Consider the following 14019-nt stretch of genomic DNA (forward strand, 5'->3'; position numbering starts at 1 on the left):
TACATTTTAAATATGCTAATTAGGTAGTAATGCCAATAAAGTCAGTTAAGCTTATTGGAATGAATGGAATTTATTTGTGTGCATGTGTGGGTCTGAGAGAGAGCGAGAAAGAAAGAAAGAAAGAAAGAAAGAGAGAGACAGAGAGAGAGAGAGAGAGAGAGAGAGAGAGAGAGAGAGAGAGAGAGAGAGAGAGAGAGAGAGCTCTGGTCATTTTCAAATTGGACCAATGACGGCATGGTGACACACCTGCTGCTTGACGACGGTGTCCAGCTGTTATGTCTGTGACTTGGACTTATGGCTAATAGACATTGGCATTTGGGAAGGACCTTTCCATGTAAAGTGCTTTCCCTTATAAAAGTTATTTAAAAAAAAGTAATTCATGCAGTTACTGTCACATGATGATGACTAAAAAGTCAGCTCCAGAATTACTGTCACCTTTAACAACTGGCAAAATGTTCCTCAACAAATTTGACATTAATTTTCAGACAAACTCTATATTTGCCAGCCATTAACAGTTGAAACAGGGATTATATACAAAAAAAACTCCTGAAAGTTCAGGGATTTTTTGCCCAAACTTTTTGGCTGCCTCTGACTCAAGGTTAATACTATTAGCAGAGTTCCCTTTCGATACTCCACTCATACTGCGTATGGGGAAAAGCTCCTTTTTTCCTCAATACTGAAGCCTTTTTTCAATAACGCAGTGCAACTGCACTGCCATTGGTTTAATCTGTAAACTTTTTTAAAACCAATGACGGCGCTGCGTAGCTGCGCGAGCCTGTGGCGATGCAGCGCGCCAAAGCCCGCTAAAAAGGGGCGGGGCGTATAGCTATATAAGCAGGCAAATCGCCAGAGGAAATCAGATCTTACTCCTTCAGCGACGACTTCACTTCGCTGAATTTCTTCTGAACGCCTTCGCTGGATTTTTCGCCGTTGAATAGGCACCGCAGCGGACCAGCTGAGACCGCCGACCGCTTGCAGCGCCGGCGCTCTATAGACAGCCGTTTCGTGCGCCGTTCTCGGGTTGCCGGCTTCCTGCTTGCAGCCGCTTCTCAGCGATCTCCTGCCGCCATCCGGCGATCACAAAAAAGAGCTTTCCAGCGGTTTTCACCGCTCTAAAAGAGCATTCCTACAAAAAACGCCGTTTTAACGGCGGCGGCCATGCCGCGTCACAACTGTGGCATATGCAGAGTCCCTCTGCATGAGAATGACGGCCATGATGAGTGCGTTTCCTGCCTGGGTAAATCCCACGCTGAAACTGCACTCACTGAGTCCTCATGCTGCTTCTGTGAGAGCATGAGTCTCGCCTCTCTGCGCTCTCGGATCGCTTTCTTTAATGAAAGTGACCCCGCCCCTCACGCCCCCCCGTCCTTTTCCTCCCGCGAGCCGGCCAGGAAGCGACAGCGGGGTAGAGGGGCTCAGCGCCCGGGTTTGGGTGAGCTCACGCCGGCTCGGCGCCCGCGTGCCTCACCCTCCCCAACGAGAGAGCCGTCCCCCGTCCTCTTCTCACGCCCAGAGCAGCGTCCCTCAGCTGAAGTGAGTGACCTCGTCTCATTTGGCGGATCGGAGGACGAGCCGCTTGATGACTCCATGTCACTCGCGGCTTCTGAAACGGAAGACTGGGCCGGTGATTCTAACCCCGCCCACTTGCCGTCGCGAGAGCCCATCGACGCCAAAGCTGGGATGGATGCCGAGCTTCTCCGCATCCTCTCCAGAGCCGTCGAAGATCTCCATCTGGAGTGGGCCCCCCCTGAGGAGCCGACGCGCAGCAGGCTGGACGAGTGGTTCCTGCCGGGAAGCCGCCAGGCCCCCCGCCAGCGTTCTGCCCCGTTCTTCCCTGAGGTGCACGATGAGCTCACAAAGTCGTGGCGCGCCCCCTACTCGGCCCGCCTACGCACTTCCTCTGCAGCTCTCGGCGCAGTAGACGGCTCTCAGGAGAAGGGCTATGAGCAATTGCCGCCCCTGGATGAGGCCGTGGCTGCTCATCTCTGCCCCCCCGCGGCTGTGGGGTGGAAAAGCAAGAGAGCCCTTCCTTCAAAGCCCTGCAGGATGACATCTGCCATGGCTGGCAGAGCGTACACTTCTGCGGGCCAAGCTGCTTCAGCACTACACACCATGGCCATTCTACAGGTGTTCCAGGCAAAGCTTCTCCGTTCCCTGGATGAGTCGAGCCCTAGTGAACCTGCTTTTTGCGACCTCCGCAGCGCCACAGATCTGGCCCTGCGCGCCACAAAAACCACGGCCCAAGCCATTGGACGATCCATGGCCAACCTGGTTGTGCTGGAGCGCCACCTCTGGCTTAATCTCACTGAGATTAAGGAGAGCGACAAAGTGGCCTTTCTAGATGCCCCAGTCTCTCCATCCGGTCTCTTCGGGCCGGCTGTAGAAGGGTTTACGGAGCGCTTCACCGCAGCACAGAAGTCGTCCCAGGCTATGCGGCACTTCCTGCCCAAGCGCTCCACCTCCGCCCCGAGTCGCCCCAGGACTGCGCCGACTCAGCGCCAGAGCAAACCTGTCCCTTCTGCCCCCCAGGTGGCGCCCCCTAAGGAGCAGCACCCAGCTCGCCCCACCAAGCGTGCTAAACCGCCTGGACGTCAGGGCCCCCGGCAGAGGATTGTGCTGGACCCGACGCCCTCTAAATCCTCCTGATCGTTTGGGAAGGAAGAGGAAAGAGCAAAGTCCCGCCACGGCTGGACCACCCCAGAAGCTCTCTCGCCTGCCGGCTATGCGACCTGGGCCCACCGTTGTTGCGTCCACGCAAAGCACTGTTATGACAAACACAATAAAGATTTCACATTTTCTAAAAGAGAGCAATTTTCCTCTTCCACACTTGTCAGTGTTCAGGCCCCTAATCAGTGGCCTGCCACCCGACATTATCCAGCCCCTTGTCACGCGGGCCGAGGCCTGGCAGGCCATCCCCGGAGTGTCCAAGTGGGTGTTGGGAATAATAAAATGCGGCTACTCACTGCAGTTCGCCCGGAGACCCCCACGTTTTCGCGGGGTGATTCCCACTTTGGTAAAGCCGGACGACGCCCAGGTCCTCCGCACCGAAGTGCTGACGCTGTTGAGGAAGGGAGCCATAGAGATGGTTCCTCCCTCAGAAAGCGGGTCGGGGTTCTACAGCCGTTATTTCCTTGTCCCCAAGAAAGATGCTGGTCTCAGACCCATCTTAGACCTCAGACTCCTGAACCTCTCCCTCATGAAACGGAAGTTCAGGATGTTGACACTGAAGCAGATCCTCACGCAGATTTGCCCCGAGGACTGGTTCTTCTCGCTGGATCTGAAAGACGCTTACTTTCACATCCAGATAGCCCCACATCACAGACGATTCTTGAGATTCGCGTTCGAGGGTGTGGCTTACCAATATGCAGTCCTTCCCTTTGGGCTGTCTCTAGCTCCACGCACTTTCACGAAGTGCATGAACGCGGCACTTTCCCCTCTGAGACAGATGGGAATCCGCATTCTGAACTATCTCGACGACTGGCTCATTCTAGCCCAGTCGCGAACCGAGCTAGACCACCACAGATCTGTGCTCCTGAGCCACTTAGAGTGCCTAGGACTCAGGGTCAATTTTGCCAAGAGCTCACTGCTCCCCAGCCAACGTATTATGTTCCTGGGAGTGGTTTTCGACTCAGTCCGCATGAGGGCGGTCATATCACCAGAACGCGCTCTGGTACTTCAGCAGCTCGCGGCCTCTGTCAGGAACAAGGCCTGTTTCCCTCTGAAGTTCTTTCAGAGGATGCTAGGGCTGATGGCTTCCGCCTCCCCAGTTTTACAGCTTGGCCTCCTACGAATGCGGCCCCTGCAATACTGGCTGAAACTCCGGGTCCCACCTCACGCTTGGCGGCACGGCCGCTTTCGCGTCAGAGTCAACCAGGCCTGTCTAGCAGCCCTGGAGCCTTGGATGAACCCTGTTTGGTTCAGCCGTGGAGTACCCCTACAGGCGGTTTCCAGAAGGACGGTGGTCTCAACAGATGCGTCCAACCTGGGTTGGGGCGCTCTGTGCGAGGGCAGACCAGCCTTCGGCTCGTGGTCGCACGAGGACAGCCATCTCCATATCAACTGCCTCGAGATGCTGGCAGTAGAACGAGCCCTTCGATCGTTTCAGGCGATCCTGGAAGGGCGCCACGTCTTAGTCCAGTCGGACAGCATGACAGTGGTGTCCTACATAAATCACCAAGGTGGCATTTCGTCCAGCCGCCTCTACATGCTGGCAAAGCGCCTCTTGGAATGGGCATTACCCAGGTTGCAATCGCTCAAGGCGACACACATACCTGGCAAGTCGAATCTGGGAGCAGACATGCTTTCGCGGAGCAACGTCCCCTCGGACGAGTGGATGCTCCATCCCCAGACGGTTCTCAAAATCTGGGAGATTTTCGGGAAGGCAGAGGTCGACCTCTTCGCCTCAGAAAGCAACTCTCATTGCCCAACTTATTTTTCAAAGGACACAGATGCGCTGGCCCACGACTGGCCCAGCCTCCTTCTTTACGCTTTTCCCCCGATCGCTCTGGTCCCTCAGGTCATCAGACGAGTCAGGGAAGACAGGCACAGAGTCCTCCTGGTGGCCCCACTCTGGAGGAGCCAAGTTTGGTCCTCGGAGCTATTCAGGCTTTCCATGAAAGCCCCATGGCCGATCCCCCTGAGGCGAGACCTCCTCTCTCAGGCGAACAGGACAATCTGGCACCCGCAGCCAGAACTCTGGGCTCTGCACGTATGGTCCCTCGATGGGAGCCTCTGAGCCTCCCCAAGGACGTGCTACATACCATTGCTCAGGCGAGGGCCCCGTCTACGAGACGCCTCTACGCCCAGAAATGGTCAGTCTTCGTTGACTGGTGCTCCGCACGGAACGAAGACCCTGTTGAGTGTGACGTATCTCCGATACTGTCATTCCTCCAAGAGCGTCTGGACAAGGGTCTCACCCCTTCCACGCTCAAGGTGTACGTAGCAGCCATCGCAGCATTTCATGCTCCTATTGCTGGCCAATCAGTGGGTCGAAACGGCCTCGTCGTACGTTTCCTGAGAGGTGCTAGGCGGTTGAAGCCCCCACGTCCTCTCACCGCTCCCACTTGGGACCTTCACACGGTCCTTGAAGCGCTCAAAGGGCCTCCCTTTGAACCGCTGCGGTCAGCTGGCCTTCGGCCCCTAACGCTCAAAACCGCTCTGCTACTTGCTCTAGCATCAGTCAAGCGTGTTGGCGATTTGCAGGCCCTCTCGGTGAGCCCTGCATGCCTTGAGTTTGGGCCCAATGACTCAAAGGTCATTTTAAAACCCAGGCACGGCTACGTACCTAAAGTTCTCTCAACGCCATTTAGAGCGCAGGTAGTTTCTCTCTCGGCTCTGCCTCTGTTGTCAGGTGAGCAAGAGCTGAATTTACTCTGCCCAGTGAGGGCTTTGAGGGTATACACTGAGCGGTCACAGCCGTTCAGGCAATCTGACCAGCTTTTTGTCTGCTTTGGTGGCCGCACCAAGGGGTCTTCGGTCTCAAAGCAACGCCTCTCGCGTTGGATAGTCGACGCTATTGCTCTATGTTACTCTTCTATGGGTCTTGAGTGCCCCATAGGAGTAAGAGCCCACTCCACTAGAGGGATGGCCTCTTCATGGGCCTGGTCTGGTGGTGTCTCTATCAAGGACATCTGTGAGGCGGCCAGTTGGTCCTCGCCGTCCACTTTTGTCAGATTCTATAACCTGGACATCCCGACCTTGCACGCTCGGGTTCTTTCGGTTTGATACGACGGCCTCTTCAGACTCCGTCATCATACCACCTCCGGGGAGCTTGCTCCCTCTTAGCAGTGTTGCGTCAAGGGTTCGACGGCTCCGGCCCTCTCACTTATCCTCTGGGCCCCAGGGTGCTCAAGATAAGTCTTATCGTTCCCTACCGTGGCACGGCGCGGTTGAATTCGTTCCCCATACGCAGTATGAGTGGAGTATCGAAAGGGAACGTACTCGGTTACGAACGTAACCTCGGTTCCCTGAGATACGGAACGAGTACTGCGTTATATGCCGTGCCACGATGCTGCGGCTTCAGTGTCGTCGCTTCAGTCGTATGACCTGATTTCCTCTGGCGATTTGCCTGCTTATATAGCTATACGCCCCGCCCCTTTTTAGCGGGCTTTGGCGCGCTGCATCGCCACAGGCTCGCGCAGCTACGCAGCGCCGTCATTGGTTTTAAAAAAGTTTACAGATTAAACCAATGGCAGTGCAGTTGCACTGCGTTATTGAAAAAAGGCTTCAGTATTGAGGAAAAAAGGAGCTTTTCCCCATACGCAGTACTCGTTCCGTATCTCAGGGAACCGAGGTTACGTTCGTAACCGAGTACGTTTTTAACTAGACAATGGCATTCACTTTTTTATTACCAGAACCATAAAAATGAAAAGAAAATGTTTTGCAACGCTCTCTGAATTTTTCTCTGAATTGAGCCCTGTTAATAACATTTATAGAAGAATTTAATCCATGTGCAACCACCTAAGAAATTAGATGACCTTGAAATTATATGCATGGAAGACATACAGCAAATAATATTATATATACTAACAGATTTGTCGGTAATTGGAAATCTAAGAGGAACAATTAAACATGGCTTATTACAAAAAAAGTGCAGTTAGAAAATAAAGCAAAATAAAACGAACAGCCTGAATAGAGGAAAGAAATATGCAGAACAAAGAAAAAATGATGCAGGATGGAGACTATAAAGGGAGGGATATTCTGCTCAAATTAAATATTACACAGAAAAGAAAAATTACATGTAATGGGAGTTGGGTCTGTGAGGTGAAAGGGAGTGATCAGGTCTCCTGAGTGTTATTACCATGCTTTGAGAGAGAGAGAGAGAGAGAGAGAGAGAGAGAGAGAGAGAGAGAGAGAGAGAGAGAGAGAGAGAGAGAGAGAGAGAGAGAGAGAGAGAGAGAGGTGCTTACATCCAGCATGGCTATTAATCCCTTCAACACCTTAATACAATTTACCAGCCCTATGATCAAAATCCTGTCATCTACCCTTACAGCCCCTCTCTTCCTGTTTTAGTATCATTAAGTTGTTCCCCAATTGCCCTGCTGCATGTATCTGTGATTTCATAGCCAACCACACTAAAAAGAGAATGTGAGAAATAGATTGTGAGAAGTCTACAAATGGCCCATGTGACTGCGGTTTGATTCCCATCCAGCGGTGGATTGCTGTTTCATTTTACTGCCAGGTTGTGATGTGAGGGTTTTAAGGACATTTGACCGTTTCATTAACTTTTACAATCTAAATGAAGTACATAATAAATTTGAGAATTTCTTCAAAAATGACCAAATGTGAGATTTTGTTGTTTATTCATACAGACTTCCTATAGTATTATATCTCAAAATCATCTAGAAATATATTGGGACGCATAAATGGTATACAAATCTAAATCACACTATAGGAACTAAAACCATGTCCCCTGTCCTGTTTCTCTGTGATATTAAATCTGTGATATGAATTGCACATACTGTATGCAATAAAATAAATATTTGTCCACCATCACTATGAGCAGAACCAAGGAACCCAACAGGACAACTGCTTAAAAGAGGTAATTGTACTTATTATGTTGATTTTTTGCATGTCATGGCCAATGGACTAGTGTCCCACACAGAGTGTTTTCTTGTCCATTGTTCCTTAACTATTTTCATTGTTCATAGCCATAGACAATGTTTTCATAGACATAGATAAATTATTCAGCCATGCAAATGTGACTCCATTAGTGTTATTTGGGTAGGTGATAAGAGTCAACAACTTTTGTTAATTAATCTAAATTGGGATTCGATGCTATAGCCAGATTAAAGACAGACACCACCTCAAACATAGATAACAACATAGCAAAATAGAAGCTATCAAGCACGATGATCAGGAGACATACTGTATGTAGTGTAAATTGTGCAAAGAGATGAAGGGGAGCTGAGGAAGGTGAAATGAAGAATAATTTTTTTCATGATTATTTGCTTGTTTATACAGTATGTTATATTTTAATTCATTCTTGAAAATCAGCTTTAGAGTCCCTTCGCTAGGATATGTTGGTCGTACAGTAATGTATTTGACTCATTAATCATAACGTATTACGGATATCACAAACTTTGTCCTTGTTAAGCAAGAATACAAAATTTATCTAATTTGTATGATAATAAGTAATGCTTTGGTTATAGCTCATGGTGTAGGATTTAAAGTACATGACCAATGCCACCACTACCAAAAGCAGGTTAGTTCAGCATTATATCAGACGTACATGCCTCATGTCTTCGTGTGACAGGCCTCTGAAACCTGAGCCTCTGATGGGATTAAGGGGCTTTTTTGAGGGTGATGGATGACCAGTGAGAGAAGCGCCCCTGTGTCTCGGATCGGCGTGAATTCAGTTACGCAGGGGGAAAGTCAGTGAAGTCTGTTCATGCAAACAGTAAAGTGGATGTGGAATATTTTCACTGTCATTAAGCTGCTGTCAGCACTTCTATTTGCACTAGAATTGTAGTACAATCCCACTATCTGTATCTTCTTTACTGTATACTTATGTTTATCTGTATGTTTAGTGTAGCACATGCAAATTAAATATGGACCCTACTATGATGATGGACGATACTGGAAAAATGCCATAGGTAGATAACAGCACTTTAAGCTTTGACAGTTCCTCAACCTCACTCCAGTGTATAATTGGTATCATCTAGAGATTTGTTTTAAACCCACCTGCATTGTTAGAATTTTTAATAGCACAATTAAGGTTTGAGTTAATACTTTCCAAGCATTTATTTTTATTACAGTGCATTTGATATGTTTATTACCTAGGCTACTGGGTTAAAAATGACCCAGCTGTTGAGTTGTGTATTATTATTATTATTATTATTATTATTATTATTATTATTATTATTATTATTATTATTATTTATTTATTTATTTATTTATTTATTTATTTATTTATTTATTTTATAATTACCACTGCACCTTTACATCTGATCGCTTATATGAAAGTAAAAACCTTCACACACATTTTACCCCTCTGGCCATCACAATGCACCTCTAGTCACAAGGGGGGAAACAATAGCAATTATAATAACAACAACAACAAAAAGATTAATTGTGGGACATTTAGTGGGACACTTAGTGGTTAGCACATTTGCCTCTCACCTCCATGTTTAGGGGTTTAGTTACCACCATTGCCCTGTGTGAATGGAGTTTAATGTTCACCCTGTGCTTCAGGGGTTCCTACAAGCTACTCTGGTTTCCTCCCCATTTCAAAGACATACACTGCAGGCTGATTGACATATATAAACTGTCTGTAGTGATAAATGTGTTTGTTCGTGCCCTGCAATGGGTTTGCACCCTTGTCCAGGGTGTCCTTATGCCCCTCGGCCTCTGGTACAGGCTCCAGAATACTCATGACTGTAACCTTTAGCATTATAGAAGATGGGTGTGTGCATAATAATAATAATAATAATAATAATAATAATAATAATAATAATAATAATAATAATAATAATAATATATTGTGAAATTAATCCAATTAAAGCTATTTTGGTTTCTTCCTGTCTGTTTCACTTTAATTGTGTTGTGTCTGAGCAACTAAGATGGCAGTGTGGGCATTGCTCTTGGGTGAAATCAGTAATTTGAGAAAGTATTTAATGGGCCATCCTAAGAGATAAAACCTCCCCTATTACAAGGCTCTGCTCTTATGCATTGGCACAGCTATAAGCAATGTTGCTGAATGAAGTCTTATGTAAAACGGAACTTGGCACTGTAAAATGGTCATCTCCACTGAGGTGCTGATCACACAGGCTCAGCATGTGCTGAAAGTATTAGATTTATAGTCAAAGCCTACTCTGTTTCAACGTTTCATTACAAATGTAAAGAATGAGCTGCTGGAGTATACTCTTGCCATTTACTGAATAGAGTGAGGTTTTTGCCAGAATGCTGTGTTCACCTTCAGCACACGGACTATGCCTGCTCTGTCTGTGGCAGTATAAAAATAAAAGGCTCATTCAAATGTATTTAAATACAGACTATATTAAATCAGTTGTTCCCAACCACCAGCCTGATAATCTGGTCCAAGGCCCAAACAATTTGTCTTAAATTTCATTAAGAGTTCTGTGGGGGATGGAAAAAAGCCTGAAAATCCCCTGGAAAATGAAATGTTAAATATAAAAGATGTAAAAGCCAATTATATATTAAGCTGTCCCAACAACCCACACACAGGTATTCCAATCTGTATGCTTTCACTTGCTTTCTCTAACATGCTGACTCTGCTTTGTAGCAACTCAACACAGCTCTCAAGCATATGATCACACTCAATGAAGTTTGCAAATGACCCTACTGACACTTTTCTCAATAGCTGATGAGAGATACATGGTCCAGAAAAACTAGATGTTCCTAGTCATATTTACTGGCTTGTTCTGAACATGAATGGTTTCAGAAAGTTTAATTGCACTATATTACTCATTACAGTTCTCATATTCATATGCTTTTAATAGTCTTTGATTTACTGGATCAGGTTCAGTGAAGCCCAGTGACAGATGTTTAACCATCATTTAAAAAAAATATTTCACTTCCCATGGGTTATAGCTGGCTGATAGTCATTTATGTCATTTAAGTCTTGCTTATAGCCTAATTCCATACGAAAACAACAGGGAAAGACCGGTGTCCTACGGGTCTTGGTGAGTTCTGAGTAAACATCAGATGAAACACAGGCTTGGTGGCGAGGGCAGAGGAAATTAGTCAAAGTCAAAGAGTGTGTGCTCATATACACATGGTAAATGTCAATCTTTGTCATTTATTAAATGTAAAACATGTTACTGGGAAAGCAGTTTGACATGTGCACCTCTGTAATGTAGTGTGCATTCTCTCCCTCCTTTCTCTTCCTCCCCATCTCTTACCCTCTCACATGGCATGAGCTTGCCCTCTGAAACTCTAGCCTGGCACATTCTACCTCATGTGCGGTTACCTTCTCTCCTTCCAAAATGTCTCACCGTGTCACGCATGCATTCAGCCCAGAAGCTAGTAATAACCTTTATGTCATTTTTTCTTCCACATTTCTTTAATCACTCTTACCACGTTTTTTTTCTCTGTACTCTCCTCTATAAATCTCTCATCACCTCTGTGCCAAGCAACACAGGATTTAGGGGCTATGGAAATAGAAGAGATGTAAAGGCCATTTCAGTTGAGAATATTTTATTTCTTCCCATTAGGTTCAACACATTCAACTGATTATTCAGGTCAGGTCAGCAAAAAAAGTGTATTGACTAGGGCCCCACATGTAGGGCAGTGTTTATATTAGGAGTATTGTAAAGTTTTTCACCCCCCCATAAAATTTTCCCTCATAAAAACAGAACAAATGTAATGTATTGGTTACTAAGGTCATGGTTAGGGTTAGGCATAACATTAACTAGCTCCATTTATAATCATGGAAAGACCTCACAAGGGTCATATCGTAATGCAAATGTATGTGTATTTGGATATATACATAATATGAGACATAATATCACCGGGACTTTTCCTTGGTGAGCATCTGCTCAGACAGACTCCTGTTCTAGCCTGTGAGAAGAGGAACCTGATGAACACTTCTTCTATTCTAGCCCATCCACGTCTTTTTTCACATCATTGGCTAAATGGATAATTGTATGAAAAAAGCAGGTGTACAAGTGTTTTTTTTTCACAGTGGGTGATGCACAGAAAATATGTGTTAGACAGTATGGGACAAAACTGTTATGCATCCTGGTTTATGTCTGCCGCATTACTGTGTCCTGTACAAAGGACTTTCCAGGAGAACTACAACAAGGCAAATAATGTTTTTATTTTTATTTCATCTTTCTTTTCCTTCCAGAATTTTAACGTTTGGCACAGTACTCTATATTTTTAATGTGTATGTGTTGACGTTGCGTATATATAGTTTAATCTGTACTCATGATTGAAGTATACATATGTGTGTATGTTTTCATGTTAGTGTGAGGTGTTCAGTCTCAGTTCCACTGCAGTTGCTGCTGTTTCTCCATCTGCTAACATGCCTTTAATCTGACATCAGTAGCCCTAGAGAGAACGCCACTGTGTGTGTGTGTGTGTGTGTGTGTGTGTGTGTGTGTGTGTGTGTGTGTGTGTGTGTGAAAAGAGGTAGATGGGGCATTGCAGCACAGCTGAGTAGACAGGTCACACCAACTGGCTGTTGGACAAAAAACAAGTTTGGGCATGTATGTTTGCTTAACTCTGTATGTGTGTGTGTGTGTGTGTGTGTGTGTGTGTGTGTGCGTGTAGTGGAAAAGAGAAGAAACACATTAGCATCACCTTTGTCTGCATTTGGTTTTAATTCAGATATATATGATCTCATTCATTATGTCAGAAATATTGCTAATCATATCTAGGTATGTATCTAATTTGGTATATACCTAATGTTACTCCCTTATGCTATGCTAAACATAACTAATAAATCAGCCACTGAATATATAATGAAATGATCATTTTAGACCAGGAATTAACACTTTAACAGTTAATAATTTTGATAAAGGTATCATAACAGTTTTGATTTGATATTCAATTCCTCCCTGTCTCTTGTTTTCTCTCTCTCTCTCTCTCTCTCTCTCTCTCTCTCTCTCTCTCTCTCTCTCTCTCTCTCTCTCTCTCTCTCTCTCTCTCTCTCTCTCTCTCTCTCTCTCGCTATCTCTGTCCCCCACATCTCTCTTTCTCTCTCTCTGCAGATATGTACCAGTCCCTGTTCACTTTTTCCCAAGGTCACCTGAGCTCTCTTTTTGAGAGCTCCTACACCTCTCTGACTTCTAGAATTGGTCCCCATGTCACTTCCCTCTTCTCAAGTCTTTCTAACTTCATCCAGGACACCTCCAACATTTCTGTGGATGCTACTGTCTACAGCTTCTATGACAACCTCTTCCTGCTAGTCCACAATCACATTATCAAGCCAGGTATTGTTGAGGATAGCAACCTTTCGGAATGCCTTCGTGCCACTCGGCAGGATGTGAATCCGTTTGGCCAGCATGCTCAAGCCATGGTCGAGGAGCTGGCAGGTGCCATGCAGGCAGCCAGGGCATTAACAAGAGCATTTTACATGGGTGAGGAATTGATGAACGTCACAGAAATGGCACCTCTAACCAACGAGTGTGCCCGAGCACTTCTGAAGATGCAATACTGCCCACATTGCCAAGGCTTAACCCTCATACGGCCTTGTCCTGAATTCTGCCTCAATGTTATGCGTGGATGCTTGGCGAACGTGGCGGAGATAGATATGCCATGGAGGCAGTACGTGGCTATACTGGAGGATCTTACACAAACCATAGTTGGAGAGCATAGCCTGGAACTTGCCCTTCTTGGGATCAGAGAGCATGTCAATAAGGCCATATTGCACGCACAGCTACATGAAGCCAGGATCAGTGCTACTGTAAGTAAACATTTTAAACACATTTACTTGGTGCTGTGATATTTTTGTCACTGGATAGCAGTTCCATTGTCTTTTAATCTCAGTCTGATGTTCCTAAAACAGGAGAAACGAAATAATAATCAGTATTAAATCTTTCTTTTCATTGATGCATTCTTAAACCAATGTGGTGAGAAACTAGAAATCTAGTTACATATGCAAGAAGTGAAAACTAAAATGTTGCACGTATAAATGCCCTAGGATTTAAACTGATAATAATAAAATCTCTCACTCTCACTCACTCATCTTCTACCGCTTATCCGAACTACCTCGGGTCACGGGGAGCCTGTGCCTATCTCAGGCGTCATCGGGCATCAAGGCAGGATACACCCTGGACGGAGTGCCAACCCATCGCAGGGCACACACACACTCTCATTCACTCACGCAATCACACACTACGGACAATTTTCCAGAGATGCCAATCAACCTACCATGCATGTCTTTGGACCGGGGGAGGAAACCGGAGTACCTGGAGGAAAGCCCTGAGGCACAGGGAGAACATGCAAACTCCACACACAAGGAGGAGGCGGGAATTGAACCCCCAACCCTGGAGGTGTGAGGCAAACGTACTAACCACTAAGCCACCGTGCCCCCCAATAATAATAAAATCTATG

The 14019-nt window shown here is 46.3% G+C and overlaps 1 protein-coding gene across 2 annotated transcripts in view; it reads left to right on the plus strand.

Annotated features, from left to right (window-relative positions):
• Positions 1-14019, plus strand: part of LOC132846486 (glypican-5-like) — a 74768-nt gene that overhangs the window by 17859 nt on the left and 42890 nt on the right. For both annotated transcript variants that reach the window (XM_060871288.1, XM_060871289.1), the window contains exon 3: positions 12675-13369. In XM_060871288.1, coding sequence (XP_060727271.1) covers positions 12675-13369 — 695 coding nt within the window. The remainder of the gene's footprint in view (positions 1-12674; positions 13370-14019) is intronic.

This window comes from Tachysurus vachellii, chromosome 1, assembly GCF_030014155.1.
Source record: "Tachysurus vachellii isolate PV-2020 chromosome 1, HZAU_Pvac_v1, whole genome shotgun sequence".
In the NCBI taxonomy this organism is placed as follows: domain Eukaryota; kingdom Metazoa; phylum Chordata; class Actinopteri; order Siluriformes; family Bagridae; genus Tachysurus; species Tachysurus vachellii.